The 27,873-nt window shown below is 37.7% G+C and overlaps 1 protein-coding gene across 1 annotated transcript; it reads right to left on the bottom strand.

Annotated features, from left to right (window-relative positions):
- Positions 1 to 22,717: 22,717 nt before the first annotated feature.
- Positions 22,718 to 24,106, bottom strand: LOC133529855 (uncharacterized). The gene is made up of 2 exons (XM_061867661.1): positions 23,529 to 24,106; positions 22,718 to 23,358 (listed from the first exon to the last, which is right to left on the bottom strand). Exons 1-2 carry the CDS (start codon positions 23,557 to 23,559, stop codon positions 22,718 to 22,720), a joined length of 672 nt encoding a protein of 223 aa, XP_061723645.1. The 5' UTR covers positions 23,560 to 24,106.
- Between the last annotated feature and the right edge of the window lie 3,767 nt (positions 24,107 to 27,873).

The raw sequence follows: 27,873 nt of genomic DNA on the forward strand, positions 1-27,873 counted from the left end.
GTAGCTTTATTACTTTAGCTAAAAAAAGATTAAAAAAAAAATGATATTTTGACAATAATCTTGGTACAACTTTTCAGCAGTTACTTACTACTTTTCGGCTTGATAGTGTCTCCAGGGTCTACAAAGATCTCGGAATCACCGTTTAGTATGCAACGCTTTATACGAATAAATCTTGATTTTTCGTAAGTTAGGGTGTCCATAGGTACGCTACTCTACTATCCTTTTTTTTAACCATACTATTTAGTTATAAATTAAACATCTGGCGAAATGCAAAAACTGGAGAAAACAACAATAAATCCTTAAAGCTTATTTTGTAATTATACACACATTTGTATCAGTTACCGACTTTACAAAAAAAAAAAAAAACATTTATATTATAAGGATTAAAAAAAATACTTATTGGCATATTTTTTCAGAGCCATAAAAATGCCTCCGTACATTTGTTAATATGGTGAATAAATATTGATAGGAATATAAGAAAAAAAAATCTTATGTTCACGATGTTAATTAATAATCACGGTGTTAGTTGTGTGTGCTATAATTTTTAGTGTAAGGAAAACTAAAAGTAACCAAATAGTGTAGTAGTGTATGGACCAAGGTCTAAAATAAAGTTTTTTTTTTATCGTTAGTAGTTCTTTAAATACTTACCGGCAGTGTCCACAGGCAAAACCCCCCGGACTAATTTAAATATACAAATAAATAGATTTAAGATTACATTACTAGATCTACTGGCATATATGACAACGCCTACATATGAGGCCCTCGTCAACCTAGACAAATCGGATGAGCCCGTCGCGTAACGAGTAATCCCGGCGTGTCACGTGGAAGGATTGGATGTCTACAACTAGGTTATTTGGAATATTATATTAGGACAGGCGAGAATTTCTGTTCTCTTAATTTTTTTTTTATGGAGGAAAGGCAGGCGTTTGCCCACGATCTCACCTGATGGTAAGTGATGATGCGGTTTACGGTAGAGTACGCTTACCTATGAGATGCCTATTTACAGATTGTACTCATGCGGAAACACAGACTCAGGCAGAGCCTTCTACTCCTTGGCAGTTCGCATAAGGAATGTTGAAGCGAAACGCTACCTGCGTATTTCTGGAATACCTACCATGAAGCGATGCCGGAGTGCCGATTGTCTGGTAGTCCGATGGTGAGATGGGGACGGAGGAATAAGGTTGTGCAGTTCGTCGGCACACTCTGCGAAATGTATCCTGTAAAAGATCGTTAGGCTGGCAACCTTGCGACGATGCTCCAGACTTTGAAGTCGAGTTATTTTGCCTGGTGTTTTGCTACCTAATTCAACATGTTTTGCTTAATCCTTATAGGGGTAAATTTTTAATAGTATTTAATTTAGTTAGGGCATGCATCTTTCTTTGAAAAAAAAAAACACTACATTTTATAAAACGAAGTTCCCCGCTGCGTCTGTATGTCTGTATTTATTTATTTGGCGCCTTTTTGATGGCGATGTTGCCACTATGGGACCTAGTCCAAATATCAAATAAAGTTCAAATACTTTTAGAGATACAGTTTTACAAATAGCGCTTACATTTTATGTGCAAATATAAACAAAAAATCTGTAAATTATACACAATTTTTTGTTAAATTGGCTTAAACTCATAAAAAAAAATCTTTTGGTCTCAGAAATGCGTGGTTAAAATCTCTCGGGCTCCATATCGGGGTCCTTGTATAATATGTTGGTATACGTGGGCTAAGTTGTTAACTATACACAACTCCATGCTAGAGAGGCATGTATGTGCATGTACTTGTACACAACGTAGTCTTAAATCTAGGCAAATTCTACAATTTACGATTTACATTTTATAAAACAAAGTCCTCTACGTACTCGTATATTTACGACTAATATTAGTTCTGGACCAACGAAACTTTCTATAAACATCACCCTAAAGTTACGTCATTAATATTATGCGGCAACTTAACTTTGGTGAAAATCGAAGTAATCATACATATTAATAAATATTGGTAAACTCAGGCAAACATGCATAGTGAACCATGAGGTCAATGTTCGGACTGAGTTGGGGCGTTTTGGTATTACATTTGAATTGAATTGTTTAAATAATAAAAATAAAATGCGTCGGTCAGTATAGGTCTACACTGTTTTTTTTTTCAAATTCGAAGCGTAGGCTGTCACATGTCAAAAAGAAATTATAGGGTTGTGGCAATGAAAATTAGAAACGATTTTTTAAAGATTATCGATTAGATCTGTAAAGGCCATGTAATCGATTCTATTGGTGATGAATTGATGATTTATATTTTTAATTAACCTTCACAATTGAACGCGTCTGAAATGATTTGACACAAGCGGAAACGATTCAGTCGATAAGTTTAGTCAAACTCTCAACTCAACAATATCAGTATTTTTATTTTTATTTTGATTAAATAGTATTTATACATTTTTGGTGATTTGTGTTTATTAAAATATGCATTCGAAGATATGTATTTTTGTCCTATTAGAACTCAAGTTATTTTTGTTAAACAATTATTGATCTACAACGTCAAGGGCATGGAATGAAAAAAAAAAAAAAAAAATTTCACCCTACCCTTCCCGATTGAAAAAGAATGTATAATCTTTTATACCAGGACGGGCATGTGCACATGTGGACACGATGACCATATTGTTAAAAAGTGCCTGTCCATGACTACACAAAAGAAAGGGAAGGGCAGGCCACAGACCACGTGGATGACTAACGTCCAGAAGGACATGAAAGAATGTGGCCTGTCTGTCGACGATGCAAAACAGCGGAATAGATGGCGCCTCAAAATCAAGAAAGCCGACCCCGCGTAACGGGATAAGGCGAGGACCAAGAAGAAATAGAAGAATACCGAATACCGGGACGGCTGGTATGAAATTATTATGCACAGCTACGAATTGGCTGAAGGCTTGGATGTATGAAGCCGATTTGTATAATGTTAGTAAGTGAAATTATTTATGGTCCCAAAACTCAGCTAGCTTTTACTAAACAAATACCGCATAATTCCTGTGCCAGCTGCCTTATGAGTGACAATGCCCACCAACTTTTTGAAATTTAGATAGGCTAGGGGCCATTTTGTGCGCTTGCAATACGTGTTGTCCGTCCGTATACACTGTGATCTGCCAAATCGTTAAGCCAGACAACTACTAGTTTAACAGTCAAGACGCGGTTTATTTATTTAGTATACATTTTATTTTGACACTTGGAGAGACTTTACACCTTCATATCTTAATTAGTATTAGTACTCTGACATTGGGAACCTTTTACATCTCCAGATTTAATGTATTTTTAACCATAGAGACTATACATCTCTATTGTATTGTAGTAACTATTTATTTTAAGATTATTATAATGTAATGTTGGTATTGGCTGTTGTATTTATAAATGTTGTTAGGTATGTATTTTTCATGTCACTATATGATGTTACTATAATGTTGTACTGACTTGTAAAAGAGCCCTTGAGGCCTACTTGCAGAATAAATTTTTGAATTTTGAACTCAGACGGACCCACAGACTAAGGTCAGACCGTCTGAGGCTTGTCGGCGACGGTCTAGCAGCCGCTTAAGAGAGAAGTATTCCAGGTACTCGGCCAAAGAGAGATAATGTTTTCCACCTCTAAATATTCTCCATGATTTTTAGTATGTTATTGACACAAAAAAAACTAAGTTTATAACTTTTCCTTTTTTCAAAATTAGCAATACAAAAAAAGCGAAAGCTATAAACCTAGAATATATTCTGGTGAAGCGATCAACATCAAAATCAATCTGATTTGTTAAGATTTAGTTAGTAGAAACCGTTTTCTCCCGAAATGGAACTTCATAGAAAAAGTACCGTTATATCGTTATGGTGGTAAACCTATATACTCGTAATACAAAATGAACATCGAGTAGTATATGTTAACGGGAGCCACTGAAAATTAGACGTGGACTTGGAGGCTGATTCCTTACAGTTTGACATCTAAATTATATCTAAATGACGATTTTTTTTAGTATCCACCCGTGTGTCCTGCTTGCGCCTATACAGGCGCGGACAATCATCACATGATGACATCATTGACATGATTGGTTGACTGGTAGAGAATGCCAATTTCAATTCAATTCAATTCAAATATACTTTATTCATGTAGGCCAACAAGCACTTATGAATAGTAAGACAGTATTACATATAATTATCTTAATCTAATTATCAGAGCAAGGGGCTTAAGGGGCTGTCAACACCCAATGTCCTTGAAATTGATGTTACTTAAACAGTTTTTTTAAGAAAGACTATTTGTTTTAGTCAAGTAAGAAAAATATATGTTCCTATTAATTATATTTCAAAGACCGTGGTTGTAATCGATACATGATTGAACGAAATCGGCTCGATAGAAAATAATTGCAAAGATTGGTCTTAAAATCAGAATTAAACGGTTCTATTTCTTTATTGTTTTGACTTATGGGTCTGCAATTAAAATCACAATTTCAAAACATTTATATCTAAACCGCTAATGAGTAAAATATTACACTAATAATCCACTTTTTTTATTTAAATAATTTTCTTATTATTCCCTTGCCCAGGCCCAGTAACATGCGACAGTGCTGTCTCATTTACTCCGATACAAATAGACAGTGTGCGCACTTTAGGTATTGACAGCCTCTTAATGCATTAAGTCCGCCATTTGTACCTTCATGTATTGTGCAATAAAGATTAAATAAATAAAATAAATCATTAAGATATAATTTTGAAGTCAAAATGTACGTTCGAATTGGATTGAACAGCAGTGGGTAACTAACATCATGCTGTATTGGTAATAAAGCCATAACTAAACCCATCAAATAATATTTGGACTTATTAAATCGATATCTATCGATAAATTTAGATTTATTAAATCGAATCCCGTCCATCGCAGAATAGCCCAGAAAATAAACTAATGCAACGAAACTGCAAGATTAAGCTTCGTAGATCCATAATATTCCTTTATTTCTTTTACAAATGAACTCTTAGCAACATCTTTGTATTATTACGGAGCAAAGTGTAGTTTTATGGATCCTTAGAGAGTAAATGAGCTTGAAAATTACTTGGATAAATGACGTCTTCAAGGGGACTGAAGCTACACTGTGCCGATTTTTCCATGATAGGTTAAGTTAGTTTTCAATAAAAATGAAAATGAAAAAGACACGAATGAGTATGTACGATATGTATAGCAGGGTTCAAAAGTGCATAGACAAGTTATGAATACCATCATTTGTAAATTGTCCATTTGAACCTGGTGGTACAAGTCTGTGTTCTTGCACATTCTCGTACATACGTTCGTTTTATCGTATAGTATTTCAAAGCTAATTTAAATCAAAATTATGTATCTACCTGAATAACATAAAATTAATCGTGTAAAAGTAAAAGTATTGGTATCGGTAGAAATCTTGGAATTATTAAAACAAACGAAAACTAAGAACTTCTTAGGTACGAAAAAATACAAAGATAACAAAGAATATCATTATGAAGCATTATGCCTACTGAAAGAAATACTTGGAGATACTAAGAGGTACTTACTGTACGAGTATTGTATTGTAACAAAGAATTTTATAACTACTTACGCAAAAATTGGGGCTTCCAAATAAAATCAGATTTAAGTTCAGTTATTTTTTTAAAGTCAATATTATGTATCTTCCTATTGCGACGACTGTCTCAGTTTTTTTACCAACACTCAGACAGAATGAGGAAAAAAAAAGCATCCCGGCCAACAGTCATGTCGGGCACGGCACGGTGTACCAGCCATCCTTCCCACGCAATATGTCTTAAGAGCAATTCCTAGCTGAGCAACTTTTCAAATCTCGAATTTTTGAAGCTATGTTTCTGTCGCGCTGCGGTGGGCGGGAGCGGGAGCTATCTAAGTGTGAGTGCGCGCACACAGACGCGAGACTCGAGTGCTCGCTCATTGCGCGCCGTTCGTTCCGTCGACATCGCCCGCGAGCCGGACGGAATTTATCCTGCGCTGCCCGACGCAAGTTGTTTTTGTTGTTATCACATAATATTGTTTTTCATTTTTATATTATACTGTATCTATTAATTACCATATAGGTAAAAACTGCAAAAAAGAATGATGTCCCTGCTTCGGTCGTCGTCATACAGTCAAGTGCAAAAATATGTATCGAAAGAATCGTCTCATAAATATGGTACTACGCTCTTATTACACTGGAATAAGATGCTATGGGACATATTTTTGAGTAAGATGTGTACACCCATATTTTTACACTTGACTGTACCTATCCGTTTTTGTAAGTAGGTATAAATATATGGTTAAGAGGAATTCCTAGTTGCGATTTTTCCATACAAACGCTCTCGACTGATTCCTCCCTGGATTTTTAACCTAGAGCAGTGATTTTTTCAAATAAGATCAATATCATCAATATCTGTGCCGCTATGTTTTGCTTTTTTGGATTATTTTCTTTTGAAGAAAGATACAGCGCCTCGAAAATCGCAAAAACGGCTAAATGGAATTGGCTGTAAAAAAAGGCACAGTATACAAATATGACAAAAAATATCCAAAAAATCAAAACATAGCGGCATAGATTATTTCTTCCTCTTGCAATTTCCAAAATTTCATAATGATTAGTTGCGTTTTGGAGGAGGAAACAGTCGAGAGCGAAACCTCGATTTTTGAGTTTTTTGCGAGTGAATTTCGGTCCGAGCTGCAGTTGTCCTTATCGCACGAATTGGAGGCGGAGACAGTTTCTAAATATACGTACACAGAAGGAATAGTGATGGGCATCACATCCTTATTAGGGATTGCAGAACCGGTACTGTTTTAAAGAACCGGGATTTCCCGGTACTTTCAGAACTGGTCTAATTATTTCATTATTTTAAATAAAACGACAGCATTTTGCGATTTGACCACCTTTCGTATTATAATTTAATAAACAAATTTTCTTTTATTACGTAGTAGGCAATTTTTTTTTTGAAATATAGTATTTTACATTGCTCACACTTGTGCGTCACAAGTAAAAGATAACTACTTTGATGTTTGCCACTAGATAGCAAATTTAATGAAATTACATTGACGAGGGGATTTATATATAAGTATCGCAGTCGTATTGTATAATCCGCCGTATTACATTACGGCTAGCCGATATCAAAATAAGGGCCATTTTGAAATGCGGCGGTTCAACGATTAAGGTATGTTGGGTAAATACCGGATGCGGGTAAAGAACGTAGCACATTCATTTCCCCCTAATTTGGCTTTATTTTTTAATGTTGGCAACATTGTGTAAGACGCCATTTCATTGCGTCTCGACTGTCAGTGTCCCCGCGTCGCTCAGGGAGTCGGGCTTGTGCTATGTGCAATCACAGAGAGCAAGGTAAATTTCGCGAATTCTTCCTTCTATCCGATCTTCGCTCTGTAATTTATTTTGCGTATTGTGATGAAACTGTGTTTGTTTTTGTAATTGTGTTAACAGACCTAGCACTGCTGTAGACCGAGAGACCAGAAACAATCCGATCTTTACCTATTTAAAAAACAGCAGTGATAATCAAACTTTAAATTTTCTTCAATTTACCTACTGACCTTAATTATCACATTTATTGTTTTCTTGATCACACTTTCGTACCATTATTTTTATCCAGTACCACTACCAGCGCGACGGTTACTGACAATGTAATTTTTTTAATTTCCGCAACTCAAAGGTTGCCTTTTAGCGATAAGACCGCATGTGGTTTACCTGTGCTTATGTGTATGTTTTCTTTTGTATTGTTTTCTTTTATTGAGGTGTGCAATAAAGAGTATTTATATTGTATAGGGATGTTGAAATTTATAACAAAATCGAGTAAAATAGATAGCAGGGATCGGAACCGGTTTTTTGCAAAAACATCGAAATAACCATATATTTCGGTTTATTTTATACTCTAAATGTAGGACTCAGTTGTGTTTTCAGATAACGAGTTCGTATTATTAGATTGCCTAATTAGAAATGAAGTAATTAACAAAGAACGAAAAAATACCGTTTTCGTTCCCATACAAAAAATACCGGTTTCCGATCCCTGATAGATAGCAAATGAGCAATTTTTCGCAATAAAGTACCTACACATACGGATGCATATGTAGATGTGCACGCATACATACATTGCTAGTTTCGGATACAAAATAGAGATAGGGCTTCGAAATTAGTTTCCTTAAAATGCTTCAAGAGGGCTCTCTGTTCTTATATATTTACTGTACTCTTTACATACGATCCTTACATTTTATAAAAAAAAAATGTATATAAAATATATATATATATATATAAATAATTACAAAATTAAACCAACAAAATCGCAATTTTAATTATTTTCCATACTTCAAGATGGGCTCTCAGTGACCTTGACGTTTTTAAAGAACTACTTAGTCTTTTTGATTTCTAAGTTTGATTCTTATTTTTTTGGCGACCTTCTTTAAAAATGATTGGGCACGATTATTTTTTATTTTGATTTTTGTCCCTCCTACTTGTCCCTACTATGTACTTAATATCATCCAGTACATTCCATTCAATAAACAATACATTTACACTTTCCCTAAACCTGTACAGTTCACGAAATCTTAAATTGTCAAAACTTCGCAACGTATCTATTATTTTAGTGGTTTTTTTTTATTACTTCGGGTAAACCTTACAATAAGAGGTTTCTAAGCACATTGTTTACTTATCAAATTGCCTTATGACATAGGTATCAAAGTTTGAGAGCCATAATTTTACCAATTTTTGTATCAGGGTTAAGATCGGATACAAAAGGGTAGACACCGGACCTATTTCTTTGTGATACCTTATTCTCTTTCCATTAGAAGCAACTTTTTTTCACCATCCAATGTTCTCCCTTGATGGCAAAACACTCGTTACGCTAAAAAAAGTATGTCTCATCTTTACACAGGTACAAAACTAAAACCGTTCTATATTGAAGATTACCAAAATTCAGGCCGAATCTACGGTTATTATTTAACGATTCGCTACGTACTTCAAGAATCTGTCACGTGTTGAGATCTCGAAAAAACATTTTTTCACGAGTTCTCTCAATTGGTCCCAAAATTGTCCGGCATTATCCCAACATACTTTACCCAGATTGTCATTGCGATACGTTCTTCAATAAGGCGACCCAAGTTTAGCCCCATCGTACTACAAGTTAAATAGATTGTAGTTTAACCATAGGTATATTTATACCTACTTACAAAATTTCACAACACACCATTATCACTCCCAACTTATTGATACGGATAGGTACAGTCAAGTGTAAAAATATGGGTGTACACATCTTACTCAAAAATATGTCCCATAGCATCTTATTCCAGTGTAATAAGAGCGTAGTACCATATTTATGAGACGATTCTTTTGATACATATTTTTGCACTTGACTGGACGACGACAACCGAAGCTGAGACATCATTCTTTTTTGCAGTTTTTACCTATATGGTAATTAATATCAATCAATCATTTATTATTTCGTCATCATAGGTGTAAAATACATTTAGTACAGGTGATAGGGTGTTTGGTATTAGGGTGTAATAGATACAGTATAATATAAAAATGAAAAACAATATTACGTGGTAACAACAAAAACAACTTGCGTCGGGCAGCGCAGAATAAATTCCGTCTGGCTCGCGGGCGATGTCGACGGAACGGCGCGCAATGAGCGAGCGCACGAGTCTCGCATCTGTGTGCGCGCACACACACTTAGATAGCTCCGGCTCCCGCCCACCGCAGCGCGACAGAAACATAGCTTCAAAAATTCGAGATTTGAAAAGTTGCTCAGCTAGGAATTGCTCTTAAACTACAAATACTACAATCTATTTAACTTGTAGTACGATGGGGCTAAACTTGGGCCGCCTTATTGAAGAACGTATCGCAATGACAATCTGGGTAAAGTATGTTGGGATAATGCCGGACAATTTTGGGACCAATTCAGAGAACTCGTGAGAAAATGTTTTTTCGAGATCTCAGCACGTGACAGATTCTTAAAGTACGGAGCGAATTGTTAAATAATAACCGTAGATTCGGCCTGAATTTTGGTTATCTTCAATATAGAACGGTTTCAGTTTTGTACCTGTGTAAAGATAAGACATACTTTTTTTTAGAGTAACGAGTGTTTTGCCATCAAGGGAGAACATCGGATGGTGAAAAAAAGTTGCTTGAATGGAAAGAGAATAAGGTATCACAAAGAAATAGGTCCGGTGTCTACCCTTCTCCTATGTATATAAATTACATTACAGCCACCAATAATTACAAACTTAAAAAGTTGTCAACGAAAGTTTTTTTTTTTCGTAATTTTGTATCCGATCTTAACCCTGATACAAAAATTGGTAAATTTATGGCTCTCAAACTTTGATACCTATGTCATAAGGCAATTTGATAAGTAAACAATGTGCTAAGAAACCTCTGATTGTAAGGTTTACCCGAAGTAATAAAGTAAGAAAAACCACTAAAATAATAGATAGGTTTCGAAGTTTTGACAATTTAAGATCTCGTGAACTGTACAGGTTTAGTGAAAGTGTAAATGTATTGTTTATTGAAAGGAATGTACTGGAAGATATTAAATACTTAAGTAGGAGGGACATAAATCGAAATAAAAAATAATCGTGCCCAGTCATTTTTAATGAAGGTCGCCAAAAAAATAAGAATCAAACTAAGGAATCAAAAAGACTAAGTAGTTCTTTAAAAAGGTCAAGGTTTTTTTTTGTACTACGTCGGTGGCAAACAAGCATACGGCTCGCCTGATGGTAAGCAGTATCCGTAGCCTATGTACGCCTGCAACTCCAGAGGAGTTACATGCGCGTTGCCGACCCTAACGCCCTCCCACCCCTCGTTGAGCTCACTGAGAGCCCATCTTGAAGTATGGAAAATAAGTAAAATTGCGATTTTGTTGGTATAATTTTGCAATTATGTATATATATAAAGTTGATATACAATCTTTTCTTTTATAAAATGTAAGGATCGTATGTAAAGAGTAAAGTAAATATATAGGAAAAGAGAGCCCTCTTGAAGCATTTTAAGGAAACTAATTTCGAAGCCCTATCTCTATTTTGTATCCTAAACTAGCTATGTATGTATGCGTGCACATCTACATATGCGTCCGTATGTGTAGGTACTTTATTGCGAAAAATTGCTCATTTGCTAACTATTTTACTCGATTTTGTTATACAATTCAACATGTATCATCATCCCTATACAATATAAATACTCTTTATTGCACACCTCAATAAAAGAAAACAATACAAAAGAAAATAGAAACATAAGCACAGGTAAACAACATGCGGTCTTATCGCTAAAAAGCGATCTCTTCCAGGCAACCTTTGGGTTGCGGAAATTAAAAAAATTACATTGTCAGTAAGTACATACAATATACAAACATACAAAATAGACTGCCAAAATCTCTTCCTTTTGATTTACCGTCGCGCTGGTGGTGGTACTGGATAAAAATAATGGTACGAAAGTGTGATCAAGAAAACAATAAATATGATAATTAAGTAGGTCGGTAGGTATATTGAAGAAAATTTAAAGTTTGACAATCACTGCTGTTTTTGAAATAGGTAAAGATCGGATTGTTTCTTTCCGATCTTTACCTGGAAGGGTCAAGATCGGATAGCGGTCTACAGCAGTGCTAGGTCTGTTAACACAATTACAAAAACAAACACAGTTACATCACAATACGCAAAATAAATTACAGGTCGAAGATCGGATAGAAGAGAATTCGTGAAATTTACCTCGCTCTCTGTGATTGCGCATAGCACAAGCCCGACTCCCTGAGCGACGCGGGAACACTGGCAGTCGAGGTGCAATGAAATGGCGTCTTACACAATGTTGCCAACATTAAAAAATAAAGCCAAATTAGGGAGAAATGAATGTCCTAAGTTCTTCACCCGCATTCGGTATTTACCCAACATACCTTAATCGTTGAACCGCCGCATTTCAAAATGGCCCTTATTTTGATATCGGCTAGCCGTAATGTAATACGGCGGATTATACAATACGACTGCGATACTTATATGTATATAAATCCCCTCGTCAATGTAATTTCATTTAATTTGCTATCTAGTGGCAGACATCAATGTAGTTAGTTATCTTTTACTTGTGACGCACAAGTGTGAGCAATGTGAAATACTATATTTCTAAAAAAAATGCCTTGTTTATTGTGATTATACGTAGTAAAAGAAAATGTGATTATTAAATTATAATACAAAAGGTGGTCAAATCGCAAAATGCTGTCGTTTTATTTAAAATAATGAAATAATTAGACCAGTTCCGAAAGTACCGGGTAATTCCGGTTCTTTAAAACAGTACCGGTTCTGCAATCCCTAATAAGGATGTTATGCCCATCACTATTCCTTCTGTGTACGTATATTTAGAAACTGTCTCCGCCTCCAATTCGTGCGATAAGGACAACTGCAGCTCGGACCGAAATTCACACGCAAAAAACTCAAAAATCGAGGTTTCGCTCTCGACTGTTTCCTCCTCCAAAACGCAATCAATCATTATGAAATTTTGGAAATTGCAAGAGGAAGAAATAATCTATGCCGCTATGTTTTGATTTTTTGGATATTTGTTGTCATATTTGTATACTGTGCCTTTTTTTACAGCCAATTCAATTGAGCCGTTTTTGCGATTTTCGAGGCGCTGTAATTTTCTTCAAAATAAAATAATCCAAAAAAGCAAAACATAGCGGCACAGATATTGATGATATTGATCTTATTTGAAAAAATCATTGCTCTAGGTTAAAAATCCAGGGAGGAAACAGTCGAGAGCGTTTGTATGGAAAAATCACAACTAGGAATTCCTCTTAATGAATAGATGACAATCGTAACCGCTCAAATTGTGAAAGACGACTGGTATAAACTTTGGTAATTGGTAATTCAAATTACATGAATTGTGTGTTTTGCCTCTAATATTACCCGTTAAATGACAATGATCAATTACATAAGCTTCATCATCTCCAATTTTTTTCTTGCAAATATGACATATATTGGAGGATGTGTTAGCACCGCTGCTGTCGCTGTAATTTTTTTTTGGTGGTACGACTTTTTGCAAGATTTTTATAATTCTATCAGCGTCTTCACGAATGCTCTGTATAAATTTCTCCACACAATCTTCACCGCGATAGATAACAAATTTGGATAAATTATTGTCATATTCACAATGAATATAATAGGAAAAACTACATGGCACATGTTTATGGGTGTTACAAGTAGCACTTGTAGTATTAGACTTTTCATTAGCTAATGGAACTAAAATCGATTCAAAGTCACCATAAATTACAAATGGCACTTTCATTTTATTTTTATAATTTTTGAAACGTAAGTATTTATTATTAGGCTTAGGTAGCTCTACAAGTGTCTCCCCACAACCAATTGCTCGGTGTCGATCTAGTTTATTTTTATTTGCAAAGGGGTGTAAACACCCATCACATATCCATGTTGTTTTTCCATGCTTACTAATTTGCGAACTCACTAAACGAGACAAATTTTTAATCCAACAATAATGTGAAACATCACCTCTCTCAAAATATAACAAATTTACATGATTTTCGCAAGACATTTTCGAAATACGTAGAGGTACAATAGTCAGACCCCTGTCATCCCTTTTCTTATCTGTATCAATACCATATACATTAACACTGATTTTATTTAATTTTTCAAACTTTTTAATGTCCGAGAGACAAACCGGATCTTTTATACCTGTCACGTTAAAAATGTCTGTATAATGTGGGTACGATGAGGGACGATCACTGTTTTTATCAACTGGATAGAGAGCACTAATGATGGCCCAATAAAAACACTTGTTATCACGATTTTTCACGTTAACACATGCATTCTTCGATTGCACCTCGGGTGGCAGTGGTATATATGTAGATCCTTTGAGTGGTTGATATTTGTTAACGTTGACGTTGAGAAACTCAATCTTCTCGAGACCCCAACCGCTGTCCCTTTCGTCGAAATCTTCACATTTTTTGGAAATACACAAGGATATTTGTTCAAAATACGATGGAAAATCCATACAGTCTTTATGCAGAGCCACGTTTTTTGTGTTGAATGACTTTAGATCACGTATCACTTCACCTTCAGCATTGGTTTTCACAAAAGTACCAAAGAGTTCAACATTTATTTTTACATGTTTATGTGTTTTTAGTTCAATGGTAATCAGCTTTTCAAGCGTTTCTCCAATATTCAACAAATACATTTTAGGATCCAAAATGTCTGCACTCCCATTAATCCGGTATGTAATTATTCTGCACTTGAAGGCACTGTCAACAATGTAAACAGCACCGTCGGCAGACTTTTCTTGTGCACAAAGCAGGATGTGGCGGTCACTTTCCGAATGAGATATCAAACAGTTTGATAATACATCTTCGTTACAAAAGTTGCAATGATGTAACAACGCCATGGTGATGCTTCAATTCACTCGCTCAGACAACGGTACGGTCGTGCCGTGAGGCGGGCTGCGGGCAACTAAGTGAGTTGCATCATGCCATGCGCTGACGTCTGCGGTGCGCGGCGAAGCGGGGAAGGGGAGCCTGGCCGGCGACGCGCCATGCGACGCCCACACATGATTTGCACGTGTCGACACAGTGAGTCATTATTGCATCATCGGGCTTGACTGAGAATGGTTAGAGAAAACGGGGATTTCCCGTCGACCAAACACAAGTGAATGATTACATATCTTCAAGTATACTCTGGTGAACCCACTTTGTGAGTAGAAAAAAAAGACGTAATATTCAATTATTACTGCGCGTTATTACTGTACAGCCTACAATTGCATTGGTGTAGGGGAGGAAGAAAGATAAGGTTCTATGTTAAAATAAATAATAAATAGGTTAGTTATTGTTTTTTATTTTTATTTTCATGAAACTTTAACCGTTTCAATTGAAAATATAGGTATTACACAAAATATCGGTGGCATAACACTTGATTTCAGAGTCGACAATATCGTTTACATTGCACAAACTACCTATAATATTGCGTGCATGTTGAACATTAGCGGGGTGATATATCTTGAAATGTTTCTTGAAGAAGTTGAGACGGTTTTCGTAGGTAGACTTTATTTTGTTCAAGTATCCGATACGTGCGTTAATACACTCCATAACACATTCGATATGACTCCATTCCATGTGGTTTATCACCAAGGGGTGTGTGTTCGTCACCGGTTCATTGTCACAGCTGAGTAAAAGTAACGGTACAGGAGAGATACACATCCGAAGACGATCGCACTGAATCAGCTCTGGTGAAACACACATTGGGCTATGAAAGAAGTTTCCAATGACGTCAACTTTTTCCGCAAACATTGCATTCCATTCTTCACAGGTGAGTTCATAATGGCCATTAAAACTGACACAGGTATGTAATCTGATTTTAGCTTGAATAAACTGCAACTTCAAGTATACATGGATATTTGCAATCGGAGCACTTGCACCAGCAGGACAGCGTTTGAGATTGTAGACACTCTTGCTCAGCTCACAGCAACCATCACCAGCACCGGAACAATCAATCGACGGTGTGTAAGAAGGTAAAAAAATGTTTGAATAATTCATTTTTTAAACGTATTTTCAAAGTTCCAAGACACGTTTACAATTGAGGGTGGTCAATGCTCTACTGAATGATTTTACGTGTGGCACTGGTGAGAGCGTTGTACTCAAACAGTGAATCATTGATAATGAGACAGTATGCCGTGGTGTTGGCAGGTACATTCTCTTTAAACTCCATTTCCAATTTAATATCAATAGCACCAGCTCCCGAGTTGAAGCTGTCACACTGTCTGGACGTGTCAATGACTATTAATGGAGAGTGTGTCTTGTAATGAGCATAATTTACTTGAGGGCTGGTATGATCACGGCTGTAGTACGATCGTTGGAAATTGGTAAATGCATCATATAAGAGCGCATAGTTGTTTGTTTTAAATTCAGCCGAAAAAGGATCGTATGGATAATACTGTGCGTTCAAATACACCCTGCAATTGGTAAGATTACAATGGTCGAATATACTCATATCTTTGGTCTTGTCGTTCCTGCGTGCCGTTTGGAAACCAACAATGAGATAGCGAGGTTTCTCCAGCTGAGTACTAGTCTTGATGCACCAAATATGACGTTCTGAGGAAGGTAGTATGGGATATTCATACAGTTCCCACGTGCGGAACGCTATCTGAACTGGTATGCTGCCCTCAACATACGACATTAAGCGCAGTTTCTCCTTATCAGATACTTTTATGACTGGCATCCTCCATGTGACACGAGTGATTTCAATCTCACCATTTGGAGTCGGCGGTTTCGGTACCGTATTCGGATCAACGGGTGCTAAATCTAAACAGTTTACATCTATACTGGCGCGATTTAATATCAACTCGTGTTTCCCATTCATTATTACCTTCTTGTAGTCCTCGGCGAAACCCAAGAAATGAGATAGTGGTATGGTTAATGTAAACTTGTCATGTATCTTTTTAGCACCAACTTCCCACCCCGCTGTCTGAAGACTATGGTCCATTTCCTTGGTGTATGAGATTAGTCCCTTAATGGTGGATGTGATGCCGCAGTTTCTCGCTCGATCAATCTCCACACCGTTCAATTCATAACGAATGTCTTGAAATAAAAAAGCAGCACCATTGTTGACCAGTAGACAGCCTTTCTCCACAGTGCCTTCCACTAATATTTGACTCTGACTCGGTAGTAGAATTAGATCTTGACGGTTGATACATATGTGGATGTTATCGTTGTTTTTGAAAGAGTCATTATACGGAGTGTATGGGTGAAATTCTATACTTTCTATACTGTCATCGAATAACACCTTCTCACCAATGTTTAAGATAGATGACGAGGACATACTTTGAAACCGATACTCTGTAAAAATGTACTGTTTTCTCTAGTCAATTTCCTTGGTTGTTGTTGTTTTTGTAGTGACTGCCGCTGTCTCTCGTTAATACGACGAGTTGTAGTAGTTCTCTCGACGAGAGCAAGATCTCGACTAGTTGTGAAGGTGTTGTTACCAAGGCTTTTATTGTTATGTATAATCATTTTTTTTTTTACTTTTTACGAATATGCAAACGAAGTGCAATGCTTTCACCTCGGAAATTTACCGTATTACCGTGCTCGTTTACAATGCGCAATTCAATGTTTTGTATGCGATTGTTACTCTTCTTGACGGGTAGATATATAATATTGGTAGGTTGTTCAATAATTTGGTAGCCGGGCGGGACGTCAGGTGAAAACTCGTGTAAAACATGTGACGGCTTGTTGTTTACGAATGAGCCCTCCACAATATTGCACTCTATTCTTATAGTGTTTGTAATGATTATGTTAATTGTTTTATCCGACCAATGTGATGTTTTTGCTTTAAGCTTTTTCGCTGAATAACCAAACAATGACCCTATGCTGTTTGGTTTGTCAAAGCGAATATCATACTTTGGCGAGAATATCATACACTTGGAGGTATTGTTATTTACAAAGATATCCACCAATTTTTCACCATCACCTTTAGCCCTCTTTGTCATTTCCTCGTTCAAGAGGTGTATTATACTGGAGAGCTCGTATGAACCTTCAGGAATTGCGATTACATCATCCCCATAGTGAAACATATTATTGCTCTTATCAACATTAGGAATAGTGTTGAAAGTCTTAAAGTACACGAGAGCACACTCGTAAAAACCATCATTGTCCAATTCTAGAGCCGGTTGAAAGTCTACATTCAACACAGGCTCGTTACCGCTCAGACTTATTGTGAATGATGTCATAGACATGATACTGACGGGTAGACGATTAATGTAAGAATGAAACTACACATGTAATGCTCATGATATTTATTTAAAACAAACGCTTAGCATTGGTACACAGGAAGGCCAAACATAAGTGTCCACAATTTACAGTATTAAATTTCTGTAATCGATTGTAATTATACTCTACTCGCATGTTGCGCTGTTGTTTGGTACTAGCGGAATCATTTATATAATCAATAAACTCTCGAGGTGGTCTCAAATCACCAAAGCTATCAAAATATAGACAATAATCACCCTTTTTCGCATAGGCACACCAATGTGTACCTTCACCCTGCTGAGAGTCTAAATTGATAATACCAGTTTCATAATAGTGAGGTTTCTTTGGGAGATTATCTCGCATGAAAACACCCCTAAAGTAGGGGATTTTCTCTCTACGTGCAAATCTCACAATGTCCACATCGGTGAGAGCTTGACCAATCGGAGGTAAATCTAATTTCTTGTTTTTTTTTTTTCGCCACTTTTGCAGTTGCCGATACTGTTGCTGCTGCTGCTGCTGCTGCTGCGTTATTAGCCGGTGTAATGTAGAGTCCCATTCCACGTTTATAAGGTGCTAAATATAAACCTCTACCGACAATCTTGCTTTCATTATTATTATTTCTATTCCTGACCATTTCATAAATATTTTTAGCAGCAGTGGTAACACCGCCGGCCAAAGTTCCCGTGGCTGCTAAAGCACCCAGTAGCGGTATCAAAGCTGGTAGGAAACCGCCTTTCTTAGGTATTGGAATGACTCGCTGTTTCTGTTGTCCCTTAACAATTTTCCCTTTAACAAAATGTTTAGCAGCTTTTACACCCACTTTTAGTAGTGTATTAGTAGCTGTATCCTTCTTTTTCGCAATGTGTTTTTTTACAGCATCACGACTTGCTTTAATGACTTTAGATATGGAAATCATACCCATACCGTGTTTAACTTTATATTTCATAATCTTATCTACCGCTAACGCGGCAATACGTTCACCAATTGAATTGTTACCACGCCAACGATTTTCAGCAGCTTGGGCCAATCGCAAATCTGCTTGATGACGTCCCTCCAATGTTTTATCACGTGAGTAGGCAATATCGTGTAATTTACAAGCTTCGTCAAGCGGATTCACACCGGGATCGTTGCGAGCCAATCTCTCCTTCAATCTAGTACCGGGACCGCAATAATTGTAACCGGGTATGTGCGCTTCGAATGGTAGATTATTAATTAAATTATTTATAATACCCCCACCGCTACTATGAGATCGCAGTCGTCTAGGTCGTTTGGGATTATGCTTAACACTAACCCCGCCAATGTGTGTTATCATCTCAAGTATCTATACTTGACTGTGTACGTGAGTATAAAGTATGCCTATATATCTATATAATATTTAAACCTTTGAAATTTGATCATGTATGTGTGTATGTGTGAGTATAAAATACATGTCCTAACGATTTGATACATCACAGTGAAATGAAGCTTAAAAAACAAAACACGTCACTGGCTATTAAAGATTGGAGTGTTGTGCTAGATGATAATGTGAAACCAGCAATGACTCGTCGCTCCCTTAAACATGGCTCGTTGCTGGCGAATAACATTAGATGTCTCATCTGTGGACCTTCCAACTGTGGCAAGACAAATGTTCTGTTGTCTCTGCTCTTACATCCGAACGGTGTAAAGTTTCATAATGTTTATCTTTATTCGAAATCATTGAATCAACCTAAATACAAGTTTCTGAGTGACGTTTTAGAGCAAGCGGGTGACATACCGTTTCACACGTACAATGATAAGAGTCAAGTCGTCCCACCGGAGGAAGCTGCGGAGGACAGCGTCATTGTATTTGACGATGTGGCTTTGGAAGATCAAGATGCCATTCGTCAGTACTTTGCAATGGGACGTCATCGTTGGTTAGATTGTTTCTACTTATGCCAGACATATAGTAGGATACCTAAACAGTTGGTACGTGATAATGCCAATCTTATATTGCTATTCAAACAGGACGAGTTGAATTTAAAACATGCCTATGACGATCACGTGAACACCGATATGGGTTGGGAAAAATTTAAGGAAATTTGTCGCGAGTGTTGGCAGAAAAAGTACACTTTTTTAACAATCGACAAGGAGAGAGACATTAATAAGGGTCGATATCGTAAAGGATTTGACGTTTTCATTATTGTATAAAATTTAGTGTCATCTCCGGTTTATTATCAGTTTTATGTTGTCAGCTACTGAAGAACAACGTCGTTTAATTTATATCCTATCAACATATTAGCATCGGCCGTACCAAAAGCAGCAGCAGCAGCAGAAGCAGCATCAGCACATACACTATAAAATAAAATATGTTTGGTAATAAAAAGTTGAAACGGAAACTCGTAGATTCCATTGAGAGTGTAAAGAGAAAAGTAAAAGCGTTGCGAGCAGATAAAACTTTGCTTGACACTTCGCTAGCTCAAACCTTTGAACCAATTACAAAACCGCTCAATGTTTTAATGACTAAAGCTTTAGAATCTAAAGGTAATAATAATAATGATGACAATGCTAAACCAGCAGTAATGAATAACCCCCATCTCCCTTTGATAAAGACCTCCACACCATTGTCAAAACATTCACGTAAAAGGAAATATCTGATTAAAACCGAAGAACCCAATAGTAAACTGATTAAGTGGAGTAATAATCTTTTTACAAAAACACAACAGTTTGATGATGCTGCTGATGATGATGATGATGAAGATGATTCTAATGATGATGCTGATAATGATGATGATGATGATGAAAGAAAAACAGAGGGAGATGAAGAGTTTAGCGATGCTGAAGATATGAAGTCGGCTCTTGAATTTGATGAAGGTGGTGGTGGTAGTGGTAATAGTAGTATTGATGATCTACAAAATAAATATATGAAACATCTTTTAAAAACATCAAAAATACCATTTGGTGTTTATCTCAAGGATAATAAAATGCATATTGGTAATAGTCGGGTTAAAATCATTGATGACCTGTTACATATTAAAGATTCACGATTCAACCTAACTCCTGGACTGTTGGAACTTATCTTTAAAAGAATACCAAACAAGAATATAGTTTTGAGAAAAGATGTAGAGGATTACAATAATATTTTAGACATTACAAACGCTCATCGTAGAGGATTCTCGCCAAACGGCCAATTGAGTGGAGATAGAAGTGTAAAATATCAATGTTACATTAAACAACCACAAGAATCAAAGAAACATAAAGAAGGTGGATGTTTGAACTCTGGTAGAAGAGATGTATTAACAACTAAAACTTTTTATCCTAAAACTGATTATATCTATTGGGATGATCCCAACGAACTGGTGAGCCGTTTACAGCTTTTGATAGCATCACAGAATGCTGGCAACACCTCTCATTCGAACGAGATCAATGCAATCGTTGAGGAACTGACTGAGAGCGGTATAATTTTAAAGTAAGAAAACAGACCCTCTTCTGTTAGCTGTTTTTAAACCTGTTCTGAGCTGTTATCTAATAAAACAGACATGTTTTGTAACTAAGCCTCTCCCCCCCTTGCTACCTTGTTATAAATACCGATGAGGCCTCCCCCATCGTTCACTTTCACAATGCCTCTTAACAAGTTTGGACAATACTTGGGTAGCGAGTCTACAATCCGTGACGACTTGAAAGTGGAACGAGATTTAGTAAATTTTGAAAATAGACGGGTGGCAGGAATTCATAAATCTTTTCTTAAAACTGATGCTATTTGTAGGGCTGAATTGGATGAACAAGTAGTATTTTTAAACACAAAGCTAAAGGCAAATATTAAAGATATAAAAGATTTACGGGTAAAGGTTGAACAATTATCAGCTAGAATTACTACACAAACACACGCACCACAACCAGCCCAAACACCATCAGCAACGGCAATAGCTCCAGAAAAGCGATTGAAGAACAATGAGTAAAGCTCAAGTGGTCAACGAGATACACAGGTATGCGAGAAAAACATTTCCACGTCGTCGATTCATTCAGAGGGGGCTCGATGACACATGGCAGATTGATCTAATTGATATGCAAAAGTACTCCAAGGATAATAACAACTACAAGTACATTCTAGTGTGTATCGATACCTTTTCCAAATACGCTTGGATGCAACCGCTAAAGTCTAAGAGCGCTGAAGATGTTACAAAGGCAATGAGCAGAATTTTGAGTGAAAACGGGAGAAAGCCCAAGAATATTCAATCAGATGATGGAAAAGAGTTTTTCAATGTCAAATTTAAATCGCTCATGAAACATCATCATATCAATCACTACTCTACCTATAGTGTCATGAAAGCTTCCATAGTGGAAAGGCTAATTAGAACCTTAAAACATTGGATTTGGAAACAATTTAGCATGAATGGTTCCTACAAATGGATACAGCTGACAAGTGAAGTGGAACAATATTACAATAACAAACTGCATCGTACTATCGGTATGGCACCGGCGAGTGTGAATAAAAACAACTCTAAACAGTTGTTACATAAAGTCTACAATCACATTAAAGTCAAACCACGTGCCAAGTTCAAGGTCGGTCAACATGTGAGAATTAGTAAATATAAATCCACTTTCGCCAAAGGCTACACCGGCAATTGGACTACGGAAATATTTACAATAACTAAAGTGCAAACTACTAATCCAGTGACCTATTTACTTCAAGACGCTAATCACCAACCCATCTCTGGATGTTTTTATGAACAAGAGTTGCAGAAAACTAAACACAATGACATTTATCTAGTGGAAAAAGTTTTAAAGCGTCGTGGAAATAAAGTGTATGTAAAATGGCTTGGCTTAAATGAAAAAAGTTGGATAGAAAAAGATAACATTGTGTAACTATTTTACTCAATAAATATTCATTTACTCCAAATCAATGAGGTTTCACTCAATAAAACATTCCTATATTCAGTAATATGAATTTATTATTAATACTTGTACATTAAAACATTTACATTCGCAGCGAGCTAACAATTTAAAATTAAACAATGACAAGGAATAAATGCATCATCACCTTAATATGTACGAGCATTCTTACATTTAGGTTCACATTCATAATCACCGGCAGCTATTATGTTTGGACCTAGCACACAAAATATTACATTGATTAAATAATTAAAAGATTTAGTATTGAACACCACGCGTGAAAATAGTTCCGCTGTAACGCCACCTAATAACGCAATCCAGTCTTGATAGTTGATTTGAGCATCTCCCACTATCTCTTCTACGTCATCGTTTAAATCGTCCCACATTACAATTAACAGGTAAATATGACAATCGTCATGGTGACCTTCGATATACAATCGTTTTAACAATCTCGCTACTTCCGCTCTAAATGTGTGAAATGGCATGGGGAGGCGCCATCTATTAATCAGAGTATTGTTTTGGAACGCTTTTATCCACTTGCTTTTACATCCTTGATAAAAAGATTTCATTTCATCGCTCGTATCGCTCTCAGAAGCGCTCTCTAGGCAGTTTGTTTTTCCCTTGTCCCCATCGTCTTGTTTTAACAGTGCCTTTGCTGTTGCCATCGGTTGTGGTCCGGGTGACGATGGCGAAGTGGAGCTGCTACAGCCACCGTCACAGCCGCCGCCGCCGCTTGTGGTGGTGGACAACCAGCACTGGCAGCACCAAGTGGTGATGGTATTGTTGTCGGCTGGGGAAAATATAATAAAAATATTGTTATTATTTATATTAAAAGTAAGCAAGTATTCCTAATTGAGAACATAGGGGATAGGTCGAAAGTGATAGATTATTTAAACTACAAAGACAGAACAGAGGTGAAATACTCAAATGTTAATGTGAGTATAATACAACTATACTTACATTTGGTATGTGATGAAGCTTGCGGATCCATGATTTCAACGCAATATTCGTTGTGACACTGTAGTGGGAATATGGTTCAACATGCTCTTTTATAGCAGAAAAATTCAGTGGAGGGGTGGGGTGTAGACGGGCGGGGCGCATGTGGTAAAGAAACGTGTGAAACGGTTCTCATGAACTATATGAAAAGAGGAAAAGATTTGTTTGTTAAGTTATCGTACAGGAAACGAAACTACATTATTTTGTAATAATTAAAATATAAATATATGTACTTACCTCAACTTTCGGTGAACCATCTTTGTCGAGCGAGGTCAAATGTAGTCGAGAAATTAGGACCAGTTTCACCGTGACGGGGTGGCCTAGGGGTTCATGACGTTAACTGGCTAAAGACGCCCCGGTTAGCTAAAGACGCTGGTTCGAATCCGACCTTCGCCACTGGAGGCCACCTCGTCACTTTTTGTTTGTCGTACACGTACAAAGTGGTGCCATCTATTTTAGCGAAGTTTTCCCTCGGGAGATAAATACCTTAAACATAGAAAGTAGCGCCAACTGGCGAGGATATATGCACAACTACCAAGGGGCGCAGGGCCAGGGGCAGCGGCGGGGAGGGGACGGGGGAGGGCGGGGAGGCGGCGGGGAAGGGGGGGCTAGTGGCGCCATCTAACGGATCTTTGCCGAACTACCAAGTGGCGCAGGCCAGGGGCAGCGGCGGGGAGGGGGGCGGGGGGGGGAGGGCGGGGAGGCGGCGGGGGGAAGGTGGGGGAGGGGGGAGGGGGGAGGGGGGAGGAGGAGGGGGGGAGGGGGGAGGGGGAGAGGGGGAGAGGGGGGGGGGTTGAGGGGTGAGGGGTGAGGGGGGGTGAGGGGGTGAGGGTGAGGGGGGGAGGGGTGGGGGAGGGGTGAGGGGGGGTGAGGGGGGTGGGGGGTGAGGGGGGGGGGGGGGTGAGGGGGTGAGGGGGGGGGGAGGGGGGTGGGGAGGGGGGGTGAGGGGGGGTGGGGGAGGGGTGAGGGGGGGTGAGGGGGGGGAGGGGGGGTGAGGGGGGGGAGGGGGAGATAAATACCTAAAGTGAGCTGGAATCGGCATATCCTCCCTACTCGTATTATCATAATAGTATCTGACAAATATTTACAAGTTTAAAAAAATGATTTTGTTTTGTGTGAGGGGTAAGGGAAGGGAAATGGGTCAAATAGAACTTCCGAGATTTGACCCATAAAACAACAACAAACACAGCAAGTTAAATATGTAAAAAATAAAAATGTTCATTCCTACATCTTTTTTTGATAGGCACAGAAAAAAGTTGGTTGGTAAAAAGTTACATAATGTTGTTCAACTGACCGGCTTCATAAGCGGCGATTTATTTACCGTGCGCGCCAGACCAGAGACCCATAAGCTGAGTCATACGTTTTAGCTAAAAACGGTTTGTATGGTGGCCCGGCGTATTGTGTACGCTCGACGGGTCTTGGCCATGAATGGGTTAAGGATGACTCACGTTAAACCGGGCCGGGTCCGGGCTGAAGCTTCCAGCGTTTCGTTTTGTTTGGAACACATCACGTGATCACCGGTCATCTGTCATAGAAAAGTAAGCGCCGGAAGCTCCGGCCCGGACCTGTACCTACCTATGTCCTCTTAACGTCTATGGACAAATCAGATAAATTAGTAAATAACAAAAAGTTATCTTAAGCAATATCGCAAATATATCTTACAAACCACGCTTGACTTATTTAGAATAGAGGCCCCGAGGTACGCCGATGTGACAGCGGGAGTTCCTATCGTCGCGTCGCTTACACGGAATTTTAGTTATTAAAATCTGCAGCGAGCTTTCTTGAGGGGTTTTGTGCTCTATATTAGATTTTGAGTGTCGTGAGAATTAATCCCGATTTCTATGCTCTTGTGAGGGATTAAGCATTCAGGTACCTATAAATTTATGAAAATCACTTATATTCTGCTGGCTGCAGCAATAATGATTATTTGATTTTCAGAACGCGAGTATGGCTTCTATCTTCTACTTTGAAATAAAATGCTTATTTATTTAACTGTTTGCTTTTTTACTTTAAATAGTAGATTTAATTATAATAAACACAAATGGGTGGAAAAACAATTAAAAACTTATAAATAAAAAAATTGTCCCAGGTCGAGACCGCTTGACAGGGTGCTCAGAAGGCTGGCTGCATTGCCCCTCTGGATAGCAATGCTTATCCGCTGGGCGAAGTACAGGCCAGCCCTCTGGTCACCCGAAGCCTCTATAAGGCGTTTTGCTATCTCCTGTTTGCTTTATTTTAAGCTGATCTTAATCATTAAGTTTCGAGTCAAGGCAAATCACCGCCTGCCTCGATAACTTGTGCAAACATTGTTATGGCAGGTAACCGGACATCTTTGCAATAACCCAGTCTCATAGTCCACCCAAACTTCATCGATAGACCGTTGTACAGTCAGCATAAGTACAGTAAGCAAAAGTAGCGGATCAAATAACGTTTCATAAGTATCTATAACCGCTTAACAAAAAGTGATGTCTTTAATATAGAACAACTAAGACTGTAAAAGATATACTTTTGAGTGCGCATTTTTGAAATTTATCTGTACTTGGAAAAGTGATCCGGATTCCCAGAAAAAGTAAGCAATTTTCAATATTTTTTTAGAAATTCTTTGAATGCAATATTACTTAATTTTAAAAATAAAATAAAGTCTTCTTTCAGCAAAATATCCTATCTACGATATTTAAGGTACTTTCCCTTGATGTCCCATAGTCTTGGGACGCCCTTTATAAGTAACGTACGCAAACATGGTGAAGCTGGCAAAAGTATCAACTTTAATTGTGTTTGTGTGCATTGCTTCCAAAATACATAATATTAATTTAGGTGTGAGGTCATGTAGAACGCACATTTAAAAAAATGGTTTAGCATTTTAACCCCAATAAAAATGTTGTAACTATACATATTAAAGAATTTCTTTATTATCTTTGCATAAAAATAAGGTCTGGCGGCTTTTGACAGCTGACAGATCATATCCATAACTAAACCAGGTCAGATTCATAACCTGATATTACAATCAGAATGAGCCTGGTACCTAACTAAAAACGGAACGTCACATCAAGATATATTTTCATCCAATTAATTCCACCATCTTCCTCAAGCTCTTTTTATTATTGTTTAAATTAACCCATTCAAGTGAAATAAAGTCATTGTAGCGTTTGCCGATAAAACAAATTAATCACGGTTAGATAAGTATGTCGAGGCATACCGGGGGTGTCCCCCGGGTCGGATCCATCTACGCCCGAAGCCAGCTATAAAATTTTACGATCACACCGTATGAGCATTATGGTTCTTGTCGACGTCACTTGACTCTGTCTATGGTGCTTTGTTAAGGAAATTATTTTGTGAGGGACGATTCATAAGTGCATTGGGGAGACGTTGTTGCCAAAAATCGTGTTTGTCTAGGATTTTTAGTAACAAGGGAATACTTTTGTTAGTTTTTCATTGATGCGAAAACATTGTAGGCTACGTTTGAAAACACGGTTCGGATATTATCGTTTGAAATAACGAATGCACAGTGGAATATTTGGGTGTATTTTTGAAATGAACTTTTTGCATCATTTTTCTGGACAGTTTTTTCTTTACATTTTGAGAAAAATAACTGTGACATAAGAAACACCTTCGAAATAAAATTTGAATGATACATAAGGCACCTGTTTTAAGTCAATAGTCTAGACGAAAAAATTAGGTAGTAAAATAAATTGGACCAGAAATACGGCCTCCTAGCCTTAGTCGGTAGTGACCCTGCCGACAGTGGGTTCAATCCTCGTAAGGGCCGAACGAAAGTTGAATAAACTATGTATTAAAATTAAGTACACAAAATCAGGAATTACATATGACAATATCATTCAAAATGGCCTCCTCTGGCTTGAGACAGGCCCTCAAACGTCGAGGCCAGTCATCAATAGCGGCACGCACGATTGTCATGTCTAATTCCGTCACTGTCTTAACTATGGCCCGCTTGAGGGAGTCAAGATTTGTGTGGGGTTTAGCACAGGCTTTCTGCTCAACCTGTCTTCGTGGGCAATAAAGTCAATTTTGTTCCTTCGAAACCAGGCTTGAGTTGTTTTTGCCTTATGTGTAGGAGCTGAGTCCTGTTGAAAGACCCATGGCTGGTTTTGAAATAGGGTGTGGTTTCCTGGTAAACTTTGGCCCCAGTTTTCACACCTTTTTCACAGAAATTAACCTGTGTTAGCCCTGAGTATAACACACCCAGCCAAATCATCACATAAGAGGGATGATGGCCTCGTTGCACTCTCGGAACAGCCGCAATCGCCTTTTGACTGTTTTTTGCATACACTCTGTCATTCTGGCGGTTACA

Source organism: Cydia pomonella, chromosome 21 (assembly GCF_033807575.1).
Source record: "Cydia pomonella isolate Wapato2018A chromosome 21, ilCydPomo1, whole genome shotgun sequence".
NCBI lineage: Eukaryota > Metazoa > Arthropoda > Insecta > Lepidoptera > Tortricidae > Cydia > Cydia pomonella.